At 28.6% G+C, this 19,383-nt stretch overlaps 3 protein-coding genes across 5 annotated transcripts; all 3 read left to right on the top strand.

Moving 5' to 3' along the window:
- The first annotated feature begins 2,625 nt into the window (after positions 1-2,625).
- On the top strand, positions 2,626-3,312 carry LOC150027581 (uncharacterized). Its single transcript, XM_090302440.1, has one exon. The coding sequence runs from the start codon at positions 2,766-2,768 to the stop codon at positions 3,069-3,071; it is 306 nt and encodes a 101-aa protein (XP_090158566.1). The 5' UTR covers positions 2,626-2,765; the 3' UTR covers positions 3,072-3,312.
- Positions 3,313-4,020: 708 nt separating this feature from the next.
- Positions 4,021-4,670, top strand: LOC150027580 (NDR1/HIN1-like protein 6). Its single transcript, XM_090302934.1, has 2 exons — positions 4,021-4,125; positions 4,221-4,670. The coding sequence occupies exons 1-2, from the start codon at positions 4,021-4,023 to the stop codon at positions 4,668-4,670; spliced, it is 555 nt and encodes a 184-aa protein (XP_090159060.1).
- A 3,330-nt stretch (positions 4,671-8,000) lies between these two features.
- Positions 8,001-12,057, top strand: LOC137835469 (uncharacterized). Of its 3 annotated transcripts, none has more exons than XM_068643994.2 (7): positions 8,001-8,618; positions 8,882-8,931; positions 9,040-9,172; positions 9,783-9,886; positions 9,985-10,156; positions 10,239-10,373; positions 10,466-12,057. In XM_068643994.2, the coding sequence occupies exons 2-7, from the start codon at positions 8,891-8,893 to the stop codon at positions 11,882-11,884; spliced, it is 2,004 nt and encodes a 667-aa protein (XP_068500095.1). In that variant the 5' UTR covers positions 8,001-8,618; positions 8,882-8,890; the 3' UTR covers positions 11,885-12,057. The 3 variants fall into 3 exon arrangements, with proteins under 3 accessions (XP_068500095.1, XP_090158955.1, XP_068500094.1); XM_090302829.1 differs by lacking the exon at positions 8,001-8,618 and adding an exon at positions 8,637-8,758; XM_068643993.2 differs by lacking the exon at positions 8,001-8,618 and having other exon boundaries at positions 8,745-8,931.
- Positions 12,058-19,383: the final 7,326 nt, after the last annotated feature.

Genomic DNA, 19,383 nt, shown 5'->3' with positions numbered 1-19,383 from the left:
GCAAAACAAAATAAGATAAAGATAAAAGATATAAAAAAAAATTCAAACAAGATAAAGATAAGAGATATAAGGCGATATTAAATAAGTATATGTTGATCATAAAAAGGAAAATAAATAAAAGATGATCATTCATTTGATATTTTCTTCAGTGGTACATTAAATAGTTTGTGCAAAATGAAACATAATTAATGACGAGAATTGCACAATCCAGTAATTTTTTTTATAATTTTAATTTTGAATGCATTAAAAAAAATATTTTTAGTATTTAAAATAGTTAGAAATATAATTAATGAATAAAAAGATAATAATATTGTCAAACACCAGGACACAAAAAAAAGAATGTGTCCCAACATTACTAGACCGTCTACTTTTCGTCATTAATTATGTTTCATTTTGCACAAATTATTTAATGTACCATTGAAGAACATATTAAATGAATGATCATCTCTCATTTATTTTCCTTTTTATGATCAACATATACTTATTTAGTATCGTCTTATATCTCTTATATTTATCTTGTTTTGATTTATTTGATTTTTTTTATATCTTTTATCTTTATCTTATTTTGTTTTTCCTTTATTTTATACCTTTTATGTTTTTAGTTATTATTATTTTTTCTGTCAATCTTTATTTATTTATGGTTTTTGTTTTTATTTTATTGTTATTGTTTTTATTTTCTAGACTTATTTATTTTTGCATTTTTTTCTTCTCATTTTTAAGCATTAAGTGTAATGTTTGTATTAGTTTTTTTTAGAATTTTGCATTTAGGTAAACACTTCAATATTATTTATGTGTCCACTATTAATTAATACTAATTGACTTTGTTTTTTTTTTATAAATATGTTCTGTATTTTTTACTTGAAATTAACATAATTACATAATCAATAATAATAAAAATAAATACTAATTTATGTTTATAGATTCAACTTTTACGTTGTTGTAGAGTTTAATTTTTTATTTTCTTCATTTTTAAAAATAATAATTTTAAACTAAACATTTTTAATTTATTACTTTTTTATTTTTATTTTGTAAAAACTCATTTATTTATTCATTAATTATATTTCTAATTATTTTAAACATTAAAAATATTTATTTTTTAATGCATTCAAAATTAAAATTATAAAAAAATAATAATTTATTATTTATTTATTTTTAAAATGGTGCTAGATAGCGAAATAAAAAATAAAAGAGTGCTAGATAGGGAAATAAAAACAAAAGGATGCTAGATAGAGAAATAAAAACAAAAAGATGCTAGATAGGGAAATAAAGATGTAAATGGTGCTAGATAGGAAATTGAGCCAATTAATCAGCATTAAAAGTATTTTTAAATACTTAAACTATTAAATATGTTATATAAACTAAAATATATATATAATTTGAAGAGTGAGTTTTCACTCACATTATTATTTACTACCGGACACACACGATGTCGTATTTTTTTAAAATATTTTTAAAAGTTTATTGTATTTTCTTTACTATACATATTATATTATAGATTTATAATAATTATAATTTTATTGAATTAATATATCACATAAATTTATAAATATTTTTACAGAAATTACTATATACATATAAATGGAAAAACTAATTTAAAATATAATAATATTATAATCTTATAATAGTAAAAAGAAAATTAAATATGAAACTAAATAAAAAAGTTGTGTTCATAGTCAATTAATTAATTTATTAAATTATAACAATAATTAAATATATATGTAACATCATTTCTAAAAAGAAAAATTATTTAATTATTTTAAAATAAATAATTATTCAATTATTTATTTTATTAAGTAAATAGATAAATTATTTTTTTAAAAGATAAATAATTACATTTTTTTCTTTTGATAAAAAAATTATAAAAATATATTATTAAATTACATAAATATTTTTATTAAAAATTATTATAAAAATAATTTCCTTTTTAATTTTTTTATATGTAATTTTTTTTATTGTGTATGTGATTTTTTTTATTGGAAAGAATTATTTAAAATTTTAAAATAATTACTTAAATAGTAAAATCATAAGAAATCATAAATCCTCTTTATATATCTCATTATATATGGTTATAGATAAATTATTTCAAACTACATATCATACTTGTTTTTTCTTTGTTAAAATTCATGTTACACAACACATATGTCATCACATAAAAAATAAAACAAAATAAAAATAGGGTAAAACCAAATTCATCCAAAGAAAAAAAAAATTATACTTTGTTTTATTGCCCTGTTTATCCTTAATATATATATATATATATTTTATCTCTATTTTTAAGTTAAACTTTTCTGTTTAATTTCAATATTTATACATAATCCCATATCAAAATTTAAATTATTTATCATAAATGTAAAATATAAGATATGTACTTAAACAATTACTTTTAAATATCAGGGTTCGCTTAGACAAACATTTTTCAATAAAATATAAGAAAAAAAATAAAAAATTCTATTTTTTTTTTCACTTCTAATTTGTAAAAAAAAAATCCATAAAATTGAATGAATAAGGTTTTTAGAATTTTAAACTAGAAATTAGAAATCTAAAATGAAGGTGGCAGAGATAGGAAAAAAGAACAGGAAATGATGGTAAACTACCTTTCATTGAAGCCTATACCCAACACTCATAAGGGTAGGGACAGAACAATAAAAGGAGACACCCAACCATGATCATTCTCGATCATTAACACGAATCAAAAGTTTGTGTTCTGTAGCAGCTGTGACGACTGTCTGAGATTGAGGCTGAGAAACCTTGTGTTCTGCACAGCCATGACAACCTTTGTTCGCACCACCACCCTTTCCCGCAGCCGCAGATACAGATATGAAGCTCTTGGAGCTGAACCCACCATTGGTAGGGACCACATTCTCAAGTCCATCAGCTACAGACGCCGAAGAGCCAAGCAGAGGAAAATCTTCCTCTCAACCTATCAGCTAGATTCTTTCTCAGAGCCCAAATCGCCTAAGCTCAACAAGGTTGCTCTCAACTTCAAGACTTTTGTAGCCTCTGTTTTGAAGCTTGTTCAAACCACAGCAGCTTCTTTCAGATCCAAGTCCTCTCTCTCCACCGACTTGTGAAGACTTTAAGCCTTCTTTTCTGTGTTTAGAATGAGCCAAGTTTCTTGCTTCCCTGCTCTTCTCTTGCAATCACTTCTTCTCTTTTTTTACCGCAGCTCTGTGTATGGTTGATAATGGAAAAAGGGTATCATGCTAGTATACCATTTGTTCTGTATAGAGTATGATGCTTTATATTTTGTAATTGGTATGTTTGTGAGATCATTGCACATGATTGATCTTTAACCTAACATTAACAAGTGAACCATGCTTCAACTTCCAAGAACTTCCTCACTAGATTAGTGTTCTTTGATTTCTAGGAGTCTTTTCCTGAAAGATATCATATAGAAAGCATATCAACAAAGTTGGTTTCTGTAATTCCTAGAAAAAACTTGTTTTTTTAGTATGTGGTGAGGATTCGTTTTTTTAACTCAGTCTGTAGAAACATATCATTGAGTTCATCAACCCCTTATTATCATTTCGTGAGATTATTAAAAGTATATGAAGTTGAACAAATAAATAAATAAATTGAATGAAATGTTCAAAATTTAGTCGGCATCCCAGTTAATCATAATTTAAGATCAGCAACAAAATGCAACCTTAATTAACCAGTGTCTAAATATAGGATGAAGAAGAGGAGGAGAAAACAAAAAACTGAGGAAACCAGTTTGAGCCTCTAAACCTGTCTAGAGAACCGTGTCCATTCACGCGTAACAAAATTCTTAACCAATGGAAGGTTCCCTACACCAAAAAACAGAGAATTGCAGTCCAATCTTGTCCAACACAGGAAGAGGAGAAAGGAAAATTTCTCTACTCATGCCCTTCAATGTGCTGTGCCTACAATCTCAAAGGGTTCATCAATAATCACCACCATTTATCATGACATCAGAAGCACATTCCCCTAACGTGTATGTCCCTAATGTGTATGTCCCGGTACAGAAACAAGAGTATGCACCGCCTCCTCCTCGTCCTTATGGCTATAAACCTCACCGTCGCCATCACCATGGTGGCTCTGGTATATGCGGGTGCTTTAGTTGCATGTTCTGTTGCTGCTGTAGTTGCTGCCGTTGCTGCATTTGTATAATTTTGATAATAATTATAATCTTGGTGGGAATTGGTTTGGCTTTATATTATCTTCTTAAGCCTATAGTTCCTACCTACGACCTTGAACAGATTGAAATAAAGTCTTTTGATATTAGAAAGGATGATAAGTTATACAGTGATGTTGTGGTTGTTGTGAAGGCAGAGAATCCGAATGAAGAGATTGGGATGGACTATTTGGAAAATAGAGTTAGGATAATGTACTCAGGGTCTCAACTTTGCTCAGGGCAGATACCTCCTTTCTTGCAGCCAGGTAAGAACATAACAAATATCAAAGTGGAGTTGAAGGGAGAAACCGAATTCGGTGCTCAACTGCAAAATCGCTTTATGGAAGACCAGGATTTAGGGAAAATTCCTTTGTTAATAATAGTGAAGCTTCCCATAAGGTTTGTGATTAAAGATTTTGTTCATCTCAAGAAAGTTGTGGTCAATGTAAATTGTTCCGTGCTTATTGACAAGTTGGAACCCAACAAAAAGCCTAGTATTTTGGAAAAAGATTTCACCTATGGAATAGAGTTCTGAATGGTTGGGCTTGGAAGCTTTGTGTACATTAGTGGCTCTTTTAAGTGGAATTTGGGTTGGTGTGGTTTACTTGGCTTTGATTATGGCGATTGGGATTTGTTGTAGAATTTGGCTACATGTTCTTGATGGGACACGTTTATAACAGAAGTAGTTACATTTTATAAAGTTTTACTCTGAATCAAAGTATGAATGAAGCTTTGATGATGAGAGCTTTGGAGAGACCTTTAAAGCATGAGTAATCACAAATGCCATGTTATTTGAGGTATATATGTAGGGAGACCAGTTTCAAAAAGAAAGAAGATAGATAGTCAAACAGAAGAGAAAAAATTGCTAACTTATATTGCCTAGAATTTAGTTTAGTTTATTGTACATAAAAATTTTCTTGCGATCTAATATTCTATTCAATAATTTTCATGTGATTTTGTTTTCTTTTTCGTAAGTTTTCTAAGGTGACTGAATCCGGGAATGGCTAACTTGCAAGTGTGTTGTTACCACTGTGTCACCAAGATCGACCAAAAATGTCAACAATCACCCAATCTACAACAATACATTTTCTATGATGAAAGAGAAGTACATGTTAGATCATAAAAACAAGGTTTTGAAAAATGGTTTGGAATCGTGATATTATTCACAAAGTCAAGGTTTTTGAAGTTTCTGCTATATTTGTCTGCAATTCCGCATAATATCAATGATCATTGCCATAATTTAAAACCTTACATAGAAACAATCCATTCATAGTGAAAGGGGGTTCTACTATAATTAACATAGAGGGAGCACTTGGAGGAAAAAGGGATGGTGTGGTGTAAACAAAGATGAGAAAATGGTTTCTAACACGTAATCCGTTGGACACCGAAAGACAGAACAAAACTTAACTTCAACAGGTTTGAAAAGGTAAGTAGGAACTCCTTAGGTAATTGTTAATTTAGTTTGTTCTGTTTCCATAGCAGCAGACTCTCATCACAGATTAAATATGATGAGAAGCATGCAGACTGCAAAGTTAAACCTTTGTGTCATATTTCCAAGCTCATTGCTCAGTGTCTAAGCAAATTGATTTAATCACTTTGAACATGCTGGTTGTATTAAATTAGCACACTGGTAATTAACAAGTATTAATATTAATTTCAACACTACATTTACATGAGCTGCAACATATTATGTCGGGAAAGGAATGGATTTATAAGGATTAGGAAAAATGTTATCTGAGATTGTTTGGATTGAGAGATGATATAGTGAATTTGTAAGAATGATTTATTGAAATTTGTAAGTGATGTGATAGTTGAGAGAGAATTTAAAAATTATTTTAAAGATGTAAAATGTAAGTTTACAAATTTATTTTTATTATTAAAAAATATTTTAATAATGAATTATGATATATATATTTTTTTAGATTTGAATTAAATAATTTTTTTAATATATAATATCTATAATTACTTGTATTTTTTTTAATAAAAATTAAAAAATATAATAAAAAATATTTTTGTGTTAAATTCAAATAAATTTATTAAATATATTTAAATTATAAAAATAATATTTATTATTATATATATTTGTTATTTTATATAACTATATATGTTGTTGATATTATAATTTTATTTTATTATTTTTGTTATTTATAATTATTTGTTGTTATTAATAGCATAATTTAATATTTTTTAAATTGTTAAATAAATATATTTAATATTTAATTTTGTATATTATAATTATAATAAAATACCTGTAATATTTGGGTTAAATAAGATAATCCTACGTAGAATCAATATAAATCTTTTCATTCGTGTGAGGATTGAAAAATCACTTCCATTATCCCTCTCATCAACAAAGCAAAGACGGATTTCACAATTAGAGAGTGATATCTTTTTTAAATCCTAAACAGCAACATTTTCTATACCTATTCTGTATATATCTAACATATATATATATATATATATATATATATATAAATATAAAACTTCAATTAAACCATATTAATTTAATATTTATATAATAATAATTGATTGAATAATATATTTAATAATTAATAGTATTTTTTAATTATGTTAATTTTTTTAAATATGTCACCTAACACTAAAAAATCTCTAAATATATATTAGTTTCAAGAATTCCATACGAATATTAACTGAATTTTATATTAACTTATGTATTTTTAATTTCTTCCTCGGAACTCGTCAACCTTATAACTGTAATATTTACACAGTCAAAATAGATTTAATGATAGATATTTATTTTAAATATATTTTGAATATCTAGATGAGGCCAAATATCCATAAATAAAATCAATCACATATATTATTTACTTAATTTTCCTACTCACTTATATATTTATAATAATATAAAATCCAATTAAATTACATGTAATCTAATAAAATAAGTTAGTTGCAATCTAATCAGATAAACTTAAACATTTATATTACATGCAATCTAATCAAATAAACTTAAACATTTATATAGTAATAACTGATTTAATAAAAATATTTAATAATCAATGATATTTTAAATATTTTTGAAAATTTTAGCTGAGACTCTAAATCTATAAATAAACTTCTCATACTTTCTCTTATAGCATTGAATATTTTTTTCACGTAGATTTCTCTTTGGACATCATCAACCTCAAACCTCCTCTTTTTTCTTGAGTTTGTGAGAGTCGCGCTGCTATCAAGTAAGGACATTTTCTATTGAAATGTCTTAACATTTCTCTTTTTCTTGTTCTTACATTATAACTGCAACTATGAGATGAACTTTTTATTTTTCTTACATTATAACTGCATCAGAGGAAGCTGTATGAATTCTTTAGGAATCTTGATAGTTTAAACTATAACTAAACCCTATACTAAAATTACAAATTCATCCCTTAGTAACACGATTGTAATCAAGATCTGAACAAAAAAAAATAGACTCTCACATTTGACTAAAAGAAATAATATTATACCCATAAAGTTAGAACCTAATAATTTTATTCCTTATCCAATTGTCGAGTCCCTACACTGTAAACGAAGATAAAAACAGAACAATACAACACAGAAGAACAGCATACGATTCGTACACGCAAAACAAGTAAACAACAACCACCTAAAGTGCAAGAACATCATACGTGAATCATAAGATGCTGCCTCCTAAAAAATATAAACACATTGTGTACTCATAATTGTAAGTTTTCACATTTTTGCATTTAAGAATGACACCAAAATAATGAAATATGTGTATTAATCTATATATATTTTTTATTTTTAAAATGTGCAAGTTTCTCTGAAAGGGTAACAAAAAAACATGAGTTGGTGAACGTCCTAGAATTACGTAGTACAAGGAGGTGGGTCGAATTGGTTATCGGTTTTTGCTTAACAAAAACGCTAACAACTAACGGCCACGCCATGGCATAGATAGATTAGATTAGTTTCTTGAAACGCTGTGTTTTGTTTCTTTTCTTTGAATTTATTCACTGATCACAATTACATGTGTCAGTGTCAGTGTCAGCGCGTTCTTGTTACGGTCACTTCAATCATATAATTCCTTCATTTACCTGAGCCACACCAGTGTGTTTGATGCGCATGCTTCTTTCTTTTCTGATAGGAACGTGTTTTTCATCAATGCACTCAACTTTTCCGCTTTAATTATCCCCTATAGTATTAATCTTGTCATTAACTATATCAAGAGTTGTTCTTGGCTCATAATAAGTGAAATGTCAATCTTCAATTTAATATTTGTAGCACTAATGTTTAATTAATTGTAATTAACTTAATTGTGTTTTTAAGAGGTAATGAATATGTCTATATGTACTTATAATACTAATAATTAGATATATCTCACAAATGATTAAATATAAACTTAATGAGCATTTTGTAGGTTGAAATGAACTTGTAGAATTTAACGAACCTGTTCTGCTATTTTTTTCGCAGGTACGTGGTGTTTTGCAAAAGGAAATTGATTGACGTGTCCAAAATCTGAAAAACAGAGGTAGAGTGGAGCAGTTATTTTTCAAAGAGACCACAACTGTCTCCTTCTTCTTCTTTCAAATTAAGTCCCACTAATTTGTCACTTTCTCTTTTTTCAAACCACTCTCATCTAAATTATCTCAACAAAACTCAGCCTCAACTGTAACTGTCCTCCTGCAGTTGCTTTTTCGTCACTTCTAATAACTTTTTTTTCTCTTTGGTTTGCAAAACTGCTTTCTATATACTAAAGCTTGTTTTCTTTTTTCATATTTCTAATGAATTCAGAAAGTAGATATGTTTGACATATTGTTCGGTTGGTCCAAAGCTTCCAAATGGTAACTAAACTGATCAAAACTTGAGTTTATGTTGCTTGACACGATCATACATGCATGAGTTCAAGTTTATGTAACCCTTGTTTTTGTTTTGGCTTTGGTGGTTTGCAGCAAGAGGACGATCAAAAGAGCCCGGTACCGGCTGAGCCTACTCAAGAACAAGAGGCTTGCAATAGCCAGGCAACTGCGAAAGGACTTGGCCGAGCTAATACAACGTGGCCATGAAGAAACTGCATTTAACCGGGTTTGTTAATGCTACCTGTTCATTTCTTGATCACTGCCTCAATAACTCTCTTCCTTAATATCATTTTTTGTCATTAATATAAGAAAAGTTTTCTTCTTTTCTTTGCATTATGTATGAGTGTTGGAAGATGGTTTTCCATAAAATAAAGTTGTTGCTGGGTTTTATTGTAGGTTTTGTTACTGTTAGCTTAATATGCTACTCTGTCTTCTATTAGTTTTGTAAATTCTCCTAGTAAGTCTAATAACTGATAGTATATGTCTCTCGTGTGTACATGTTTAGCACTTGAGCCTCTATAATTCTTCTTGATGAAGCCCTTGACGAGGAAAAAATCCAAGTTTGTTTAACGACAGTAGTTATTTTAAGATCAGAATCTTAGTTTTGTATTCTGTAACAAAATTTAGAAATTAAGAAACTCTGGTCTTTCTAGCTTGCAAATACAGGAATGTGACGCAATTATAATATCTCAGAAGTGTTTTATTATAATTTTGTGACTTAACTCACAAGTGTTTTATTATTTTCTTTCTCTAATCTCTATTAATAAAGTATATATTTTATAAGCATCCCATTCTGCATTCCCAAATCTTAACTAAAAATTTTCTCCAAACTTCAGGTTGAGCAGCTTATAGGAGATGAAAGCCTAGCAGCTGCGTATGAATTGTTAGATCGCTTCTGTGAATTTATCCTTACCCAACTCTCCTACATTCGGAAGCAAAAGTACTAACTGCTTTGTACCTATCTAAATCAAATTCATTTTCCAGCCCCTCATCTCCTTCACATTTTTTTTTCTGATGGTCCTACTTTCCAAACATCAGGGACTGTCCAAATGACATTAATGAAGCAGTTTCTAGTCTTATATTTGCTTCAGCAAGATGTGGGGAACTTCCTGAGCTTGGTGTCATCAGGAAGCTCTTTGAACAGCGTTATGGTGAGAGATTTGCAACTAGAGCTGTGGAGCTATTTCCAGGGAATCTTGTGAACAAACAAGTATGATGTTTTTTTCAGTAAAGTTTAGATATTCCATATTTAGTAGTGATGAATACATATTCATGGAATTTTGGAATCACAGTTGAAAGAGAAGCTGTCAGTAAAGTCTGTGCCGGATGAAATTAAGTACAGAATGGTGGATGAAGTAGCCAGAGATAACTGCCTCCAACAAGATTTATTAACTATAAAATACTACCCCAATTGGCAACAAGAGCAGGTCAATATTTTTTACCACCTTGAATGTATTAACGAGTTTATAATCTTGTCATCATCTACTAATACCAAATTATGTTGAATGCTTTTGTACAGCTGAAAGAAGATAAAGGGTATCAACTAGTGGAAAGTGATGCCCGCATAATTGATTCAGTTTCAGGATCTAAAGTCTACCTTTCAGAGATGAAAAGAGATGTAACATGTGCCAATTCATTCATTTCCGAACCAAGTGATTCTTCTCTACCAGATGCTAGCTTTGCCAATACTTCTGCGATGGTGTGTGCTGTTCAGCAATATCCCCCATATATCCCGAGTTATCCTTTGGAAAAGAAAGTAGAACAGATAGACTATCCTGAGCTACTTTCTTCAATAAATTTTGATTTGCAAACCAAGGGGGAAAGAATGGATTTAACATCTTCTCCACTAAGAGTAACTTTCCCTCCCTGTCCTCGAGAAATGGTAGAATATGTGGATGACATTAAGGAGTTTTCTGAAGCAAAAGATTGTGTCAGTCAGGACCAACTGCTGTTGAAGTTCAGTTCTTCTGGTGTATCCAGAGTAGAAAAAAATCAATTTGGTTTCGATGATAGTGATATGGGTCATGACGGATCAGAGAGTGAGAACTCAAGCACAAAAACCTCTGGAAAGAGCAAAAGGAAACATAAGAAAAGATCAAGAAGGAGATCATCCTCCGGGGAAAACCTAGGTGCTATGGATATTGGATACATGATATATTATCACAAACCATGCAAAAGTACCTCAGCTCATAAGCATAGTACTCATCACCAAAGAAAGCACCATAAGCCTTCACTAGTAGAAATTCTCCCATCAAGTTATGATGGCCAGAAGAGACTGATGCTACACGGTTTCTCAGAAGAGGGGAAGGTTTTACAGTCATGTCAATGCCAAGATGGCACAAGGAGACAACTTTTCAACTTTAAAATGAGTGGCTGCAGCTTGAACCAGCCTTGTTACTTTTGCCTTTATAATGATAGAGACTATTTGGAACCTCAATCACTGAAGCAAAAGAGAGGGACAAGAGGCATACATGTTCAACCAGGAGTTCTGCATGATGAGTGTTGCCATTGCCAACCCTTTTGGGGTGATGAATTGAACCAAAGAAATGAATTGGTTACCATCCCTCAGAGGCCAAATAGGAGAAGTTATTGTAGTGCAGCTGAATATCGTCCATTCAACTACTCAGATTTCCAAACTGGTCCCGAAGTTTCCAATCCAAGGACCAGTTGTTCCTCAACAATAATAGAAACAGAAGCTACATATTCAAGGGCCATGGCCATGCCCCAAGAGACGCAAAAAAACAACAAAGACTGGATGTTAAGGACATATTCATGTCCTTCTCAAAATCCTAACCATGTTCATCCTAAGTTGCCAGACTGCGATGAAATAGCTGCTAAGTTCACTGCTCTCAAGAGAGAGCGCCTGGAAAACATGAACTGTAGACCAAAACAAGTAGAGGAGGTATATGCACAACATTTGTACACTGCTACCTATTAAACTTTGAATCACCATTCAAATAGCTTTCTGAGATTGTTTTTAAGATATCACCAAATATTCTTTGGCGTTCATCCATGTAAAATCACAATGGTTAATGTTTACTAGCTGTAAGAAATATGTGAAGGTTGGCAATCAATTTTGTTTGAGTTTTAATTCATTAATTTGTTTATTGAGCTTGGTTAATGAATCTAATCAAGCAATACAAGTAGAAAATCATATTCTTTTTGTCCTCTTTGTAACTGTTAGAAACTAAAGTTTTAATGAGTCGTCAATAATTTCACTAGCCGTTTACTATGACAATTCCCTCAACTGCACCAATAAAACTGGTGTATGTTTCAACTAGTTTAGTTTATGAACTGATAATCTATATAGAGATTATTTAATACACTTAAAGTTTAAACTAAATAATATACTTTTATTTTGCTGAATTTATATTACTAACTTTCTAATTAAGCTAATGTGATCATGATGAATTGATGATAATAATTTAAAATTTATTTAACATATGAAACAAATAAAAAGCATATTTTTAATTAGATTTAAATTATATTAACCCTAAAAAGATTGGAGTTATATTCTAAAAACTACTAATATATGGTGAGTTTAAGTTCTTTAAATCCAAAACAATTTAATCAAACTAACAAGTTTTGGGTTTCTCTAATTGACCTCAAGTGAAAATGGGATTGATCAACTCAATCATCAATAAAACAAAACGGAATTTAGACAATTAATTTAGTTTAAAGTCCACTTTCAGTATAGTTTCCTTTTTTTCTTTGAAGAAGTGCCAAAAAGGCCCAAATGCACAAAAAAATAGCATAGAAAAGTGATGGCAATTTCTTCCTGCACCATATCAATTTTGACCTGCACCCTATCAGTTTTTACAAAATTCCAAAACTATCCTTATTCTGGATTTGAAAATCCGAAATAATAAATAAAATTCAAAAATAAAAAAGTATATTCTGAAAAAAAAATCCGAAACACAAAATTAAAAATGTATTCCGAATAAAAAATTTTGGAATTCAAAAATGTGTACCGAATATCAAAATCCAAAATATTTTCGGATAAAAGGTTCTGGAAGTGATTTTTATTTACACCCTCCTTTTGTATAAGGTTATTTTCGTCATTTATGAAAAATATTTTTGTCATTTATGAAAAATATTTTTGTCATTTCCGACAGTGGATTGGGTGCATGTTGTAATTGACATGGTGCATGAAGAAATTGCCAAACTGCCAAACGTGATTGGGCATACTGGTTCAGTTAAGTCACCGACAGGGAACAGTGTGTACAACTGAAAATACAAACTCTTAACTTGGGGCAAATTCTTCCTGCACCTCCAGGATTTTCTTTTTGAACCTCCATATTTTAAAAAAATACCAAAATTACTTTTCTTGGTTAGTTTTTAAGAAAATTTACATTTTAACACACAATACAAAATACAAATTTTGTATTTTAAAAAATTTATATTTTATGGTGTAATTTAAAATACAAAAGATCGCAAATATTAACTTCGAATTTTGTAATTCAGAAAGTGTTCAAATCTGAAATTTGAAAGAAAAAATGTCAATAAAATATAGAGATAATTTTGGTATTCTCGAAACTATGAACCAGAAGAATAAATACGGAGGTAAATGAAAAATTTGTCTTAACTTAGTTATCATGGTCTTTTTTGTAAATAGTTTTTATTTAATTTAATGAGTTGTTTTTTTCTTTGTCGTGTTACACATGTTATACATATTTGTATCACATTCTTTTAATATTTTTATTTAACTCATTCCGCAACTTAATAAATGGAACATGCTTAAATTTGTTTTAACACAACAATAAGTTATAATTAACATTTTATCGAAGACACCATTAAATATTTTGGAGAGGCTGGTACTATAAACTTTTTAAATATGTAAACAACTTGCGATAAATATTATCTGGTTGTTTTCAGAAATTGATGGTACTTTGAATCAAGCTCTTGGATAAATAAAATATATTTTTATTTCTTATAAAAGAAATCAGAGATAATCTTGATATTGATTTGAGATTAATACAAAATACTAAAAAAAATCATTACATCAAAATTAATTATAAAAATAAAAAATTATTAATTAGGATTAAATTAGATATTATTTTATAAACTAAATAATTATTTGTATATAAGTAGTTTCTATTATTAATAGAAATTTATAATCTAATTTATAAATTAGTATCTATTCTTGCCGAAATATGGTTGATTGAATTTTAAAATAGTCACTGGATCACCTCTTTGCAAGCTTCGTGAGTTGACTCCAAAGGAATGAGGGGACTCCACCTGCAAAGAATATTCTTACGTTCAAGTCAATAAAAACATAAAATTTTGTGCATAAAGTGAGTATATTATCAAATATGAGTTGATTTTACTCCTTAAGAGTAGTGGACATTTTATAAGACTTCATGGGCATCAATGATATTGGTTTTAGTATGATGGTATCATATCACAAAATCCGAGCATAATATAATAAAATCATAGTATAATATTAATATAATAAGAGTATTTATGATTAAATAAATGTATTAATGAAATTGAGATATTACAGAATATATATGATCAGAGATATTATATGTTAAAATCAGTGTATTTAAAGTAATTGGAATATTGTGCCCTAAAATCAAATAACGAGGAATTATATTAATTGTGTGTTAATAAATAAGATTGATTAACAAAATATATTTGTTCAAATTAATGTTATTACATTGTGACAATTTTGTGGGTGTTTTTTTAATAAGAATTCCTGATATCTTGGTTAATTTCTGGAGGTCTTTGTTTAGAAAATAATTGCAGGTACTTTGAGAATTCTATTCTTTACTTTACTTTGTTATGTGTTGAGTTGAAACACATACAACTTGAGTTTGATCGGTATATGTTCGATCTAGGCTTGGACGGTACAATATCTAACATTAACTATCAAACTTTTAGCTATTAACTACTTTGTATTCTAAATAATTAGTAGTTAAAACTTTGATAACTAATATTATATTCAAATTTAAAAATTAGTTTATAATTTTTTATTAATAAGATAAATTAATTTAAATACAAATAATTTATAGTTTATAAAATAATATTTAATTTAATTAATATACTAATTAATTATTTTTTGTATTTAAGATTAGTTTTTATTTAATGAATTTTTTAGTGAAACTTTAACCTCACTCACGAAATTAATTCCCTCCAGGTATCTAATTTTTTTATAAACTAAGAAATTCTATTTTATTTAGTAAAATTAACTCTTTGTTATAAATTTGAACCATTTTTAGTGAAATTTATTTTATGAATTATATATTCTTAAAAGAGGGCATATTTAAGAATTATTCTTTAATGTACTATTTTGATTCTCTAAATTTCAAGGTACTTTATTTTTTAAAAGTTAAGTTGGTATACATTTCAATCACATTGAATAATTTTTTTTTTCTAAATTCAAAATTAAATTAGAACTACTTTTTGAAAGTGAATAAAGAGTCTAACTTTTCATGACTTAAAAGAGTAGTGTTTAACATATTAAAGCTTTATTATTTACTATGTATATTTATGTATTTTTAGTATAATTCTAATACTATTTTTTGATTGAAAAATATAATTTCACTGTTTATCTATTATAGCGATAAACAATATGAAATGTGTGAGAAAATCAAAATGTTTAATTTTTATAATTTCAATCTATAAAATTTAGTATAACAACTTTAAGGAAAAATTGGAAAATAATTTAAAATTATTGTACATTATAAACTATAAAATGAATAAAATAAAAGTAGCAAAAGGTAAATGATAAAAAGAATATATATGTAATGTCATGTATATATAACACATATTAGGACCTAATTTAACTGTATTTAAATGACAGGAAAGAAAAATGACTACTCATTAAATGTGACAATAACTAAATTATTGATCAAATTTAGAATAAAAGAAACAATTATTTAATTCTATTGGATATTTTAATATGAGGTTGTTACTTTTACTTAGGTGGACAAAGTTTCAAGCAAAAATTAAGTAGTATTTAGTATGTAAAAGGGAGATATTTTGAGAGTGGCACAAAACTTTGTTGAGGGTGGTAGGTGGCCGAATGGAATTAGTGCTTTTTTTTATTATATAAGTTATAAAGGTTGTAAATCCACAACATCTAAATGAATTTAGATTGATCTTTAATGTAAAATTGTGGCTAAAATTCTCTTCTTAAGGTTGAAAAGGGTTTTAGATAAAGTTATTGATTATAGGCAGTTTGCTTTTCTTGAAGGAAGGAGGTTGTTGAACAATGTGTTGGTAGCTAATGAGACCCTTGAGGAAGTCAAGAGGAAAAAGAAAGAGTGTGTGTTTTTTAAGGTGGACTATGAGAAGGCTTATGATTCTGTTAGGTGGGAGTTATTGTTTTATATGCTAGGAAGAATGGGGTTCTGCGTAAAGTGGATTGAATGGATAAAGAATTTCCTTGAATCTTCTTCTATTTCGGTGTTGGTAAATGGTAGTCCAACTACTGAATTTAATCCAAAAAATGGCCTAAGGCAAGAAGATCCTTTAGCACCCTTCCTCTTTCTATTTTCATATTAAAATAAAGGCACTTGTGAGTATTAATGGATTGCTAAAATAAATATAAAATAACCCCTAATTTATGAATTTATACATTTTTACATTTTTTTATGATATTTAATTAAATAAGAGCATTTTATTCCCAAATTTAGTGTTAATTTCAGGTTTATAGGGAATAATGGAGATTTGGACTAAAGAGGAATAATATAAGCTAAAAAAAGAAAGGTGGAAGACCCAAAACGCACAAAAAAAGCAAAAAAGTTAAACTCAGTAGCAGATTATCTTGCTCAAGTGAGAATAAGCTCTAGTGACGTTTTTGGAAATCAACACCTTTCTCGCTCAAGCAGGAATTCTTGATTTTTCTCGGCAAGTGTATCGAATCAACTGTAATATAGTATTCTTTAAAGTACTAATGTCGAACCCACATGGAACAATTTTAATTAAGAAGTTCTGTTATAAAACTCATCACGTGTAGAAAATCATTTTGAGAACTTTTTCATAACCAAATTAAAGATTTCACAAGTAACTCAAAGGTTTAAAATTTGCTTCAAGACATAACAAAACTAACTTATCAAATATAGATAAAGATACTTGGGATTGAATTAAGTCTATTTCAATCATTTGTATTTTGGAATAATACAATACATAATACTCAAAACTACTTATTCTTGATGCTTAATTTAAAGTCATTCACCTTGATTCCTCACGGAAGAAATTCATAAGATAATTTCTCAAATACTGATTCCTCATATATCTAACAAATCATCCAGCTTTATGAACAGAATTATGATGCAATTAATAACCTGAAATCTATTCCTAACTTTACAAGTTATCAAGTATTTTCGTCTATTTCAGATCCTTAAAGGTACTTTCCACTTAAATTTAAGGATCAAAATCAAGACTCCATTGATCAGATAGAATCAAACAATAAGCATGAAACGAAAATACCAAGAACAAGTAGAAAATAGAGTATTATATATATATATATATATATATATATATATATATATATAACCAAGAATACATTTGATCAAAGTAGATTACATCCAATCCCAAGTTAGAAAACACTTAGCCACTCATGACAGCTCCTGCAATCTTCATTCTTGATCTGGATTGCATAAGAAGGACTGATATGAGCAAGTTATTCTCTTAAGAACAGAGGTTTTCTTCTCTTTCTCTCACTAACTTCTCTCTAAAAATCACTTCTTTTTTCCACCGCCTCCTTTTTATTTGTGTTTCAAAATTTATATAATGAACTTTAGCTCAAGCGAGCCAATTTAGCTTAAGCTAGATCTTTCGGTACTTTTTTAGCTTGAGCTAGCAATTCTAGCTTGAGCTAGCATATCTAGATTGAGCTAGATTAGTACTGCACCTTTAATCAAATTTGGACAATTTTAGCTTGAGCTAAATCTTCTTGTGATCCAATTAAGTTTTTGCTTTCTTTCTTTCAATGTTTCATATTCATCTTCAATTTACACAAAAATTGGGATTAAATTTCTTCATTTGTTTCTTGATTCAAAATATATAATCGGATTCAATAATTCTCAGATTTGGGTAATTTTCTAACATAAAACAACAATTAAGTTTCAAAGTGTTTAATTTTCTCAATCATAAAAACTACACATTGACACTTATCAATTTTCTCCCAACCTAAAATCTTGTTTGTCCTCAAGCAGAGTAATTGAATCCCAAAAAAAAATAAGAGTTCATTCCTCCCAAAAAGTCCTTAGAAATCAAATCTATAGTTCAATATCAGAAAAACTTCATGAAAAGAGCACAAGATAATTCAACAAAAAATGATTGTGTTTCCTATCAATTCAAACCAAGACAGGATAAGAATGTATTCAATTTCCAAGGTAAACAATTGTTACTCTTTACTGAGAATCAAACTAAGGAATTTCTCTCTTCATTCCTCACTGGTGAGTATTTTCCCTCTCTTTTCACTGGTTTCCAAGCTAATTTAAGGTTGTCCTTCATTTCTAGTTGATTACAAACACTTTTACCAACATAGATCTTGAGGTCTTTTTCAGATTGTAATGAGGTTGGGTTACAAAGAAAATTTGGTTTTTCTAGGATAACAAAATACACACTTAACAGAAGATTAGCATATTTGCAATTCAATTTCTAATTGTGTTATTCATTATCCCTTCCATAAGATTCATCCACATTACTTCCCTTTTTATTCTTGTAATGCCCCTTTTCTTTTTCTTTCTTTTCTTTTTTTTTTCATTCTCAAGATCCCAGCAGCCACACCAAACTCAATTCTTCTAATTATAGAAATTTGAATTGCACCTATGCTCTCCTTTTGTTAGCATACCACAGGGTAGGACAATATCTGTATATCAAAAGCTAGGGTGCAATAAAACAAATTTAAGCTCAAAAAGGGTTATTTTTCTACACATTTCATTATATATTGCAAAGGTTAGCTGTTTGGCCCTAAGTTTTCTCACATCCAACTCTATTAAACATGCCTCAATCATCTCCATATTTGATTTTGTGATGTAAATTGACTAGAAAATTAGGAAACCTCAATTAACTCTTCACTAGTGAAAGTCTCTCAAACTATTTAAAGGTTTCACACTCTCACTTGGTTGGCTAATTTCAATTCCTCAATTGTTCTCAGTCATTGCTTTCAACTATTTACCTTGTTCCAACTTTTACACATTACTATCCTTTCTCAATTTGAGTGATGGTTCCAACCACAAATTCTTTTTCAAATTAATTCCCTGATCAATCCATTTGGTTGTTCTAATTTAGAACTATGGTTTGATTTCATTTTCCAAAAAATTATACCATCATATATCTATATACAAGATTTCACAAAATATGCAAACATCAGCCACTATACTAACTTAAGCTTGCCATCAACAAAAGATAAAGTAAGAAATATTAAACTAAACTGCTAAAGTCAACTTACTAAATTAAACTACTTAAATTAAATTAGTACTG

This window comes from Phaseolus vulgaris, chromosome 5 (assembly GCF_051622355.1).
Source record: "Phaseolus vulgaris cultivar YP4 chromosome 5, ASM5162235v1, whole genome shotgun sequence".
NCBI classification, from domain to species: Eukaryota; Viridiplantae; Streptophyta; class Magnoliopsida; order Fabales; family Fabaceae; genus Phaseolus; species Phaseolus vulgaris.
The sequence above is the reverse complement of the archived record's forward strand: the minus strand, read 5'-3'. Positions and strand labels throughout refer to the sequence as shown.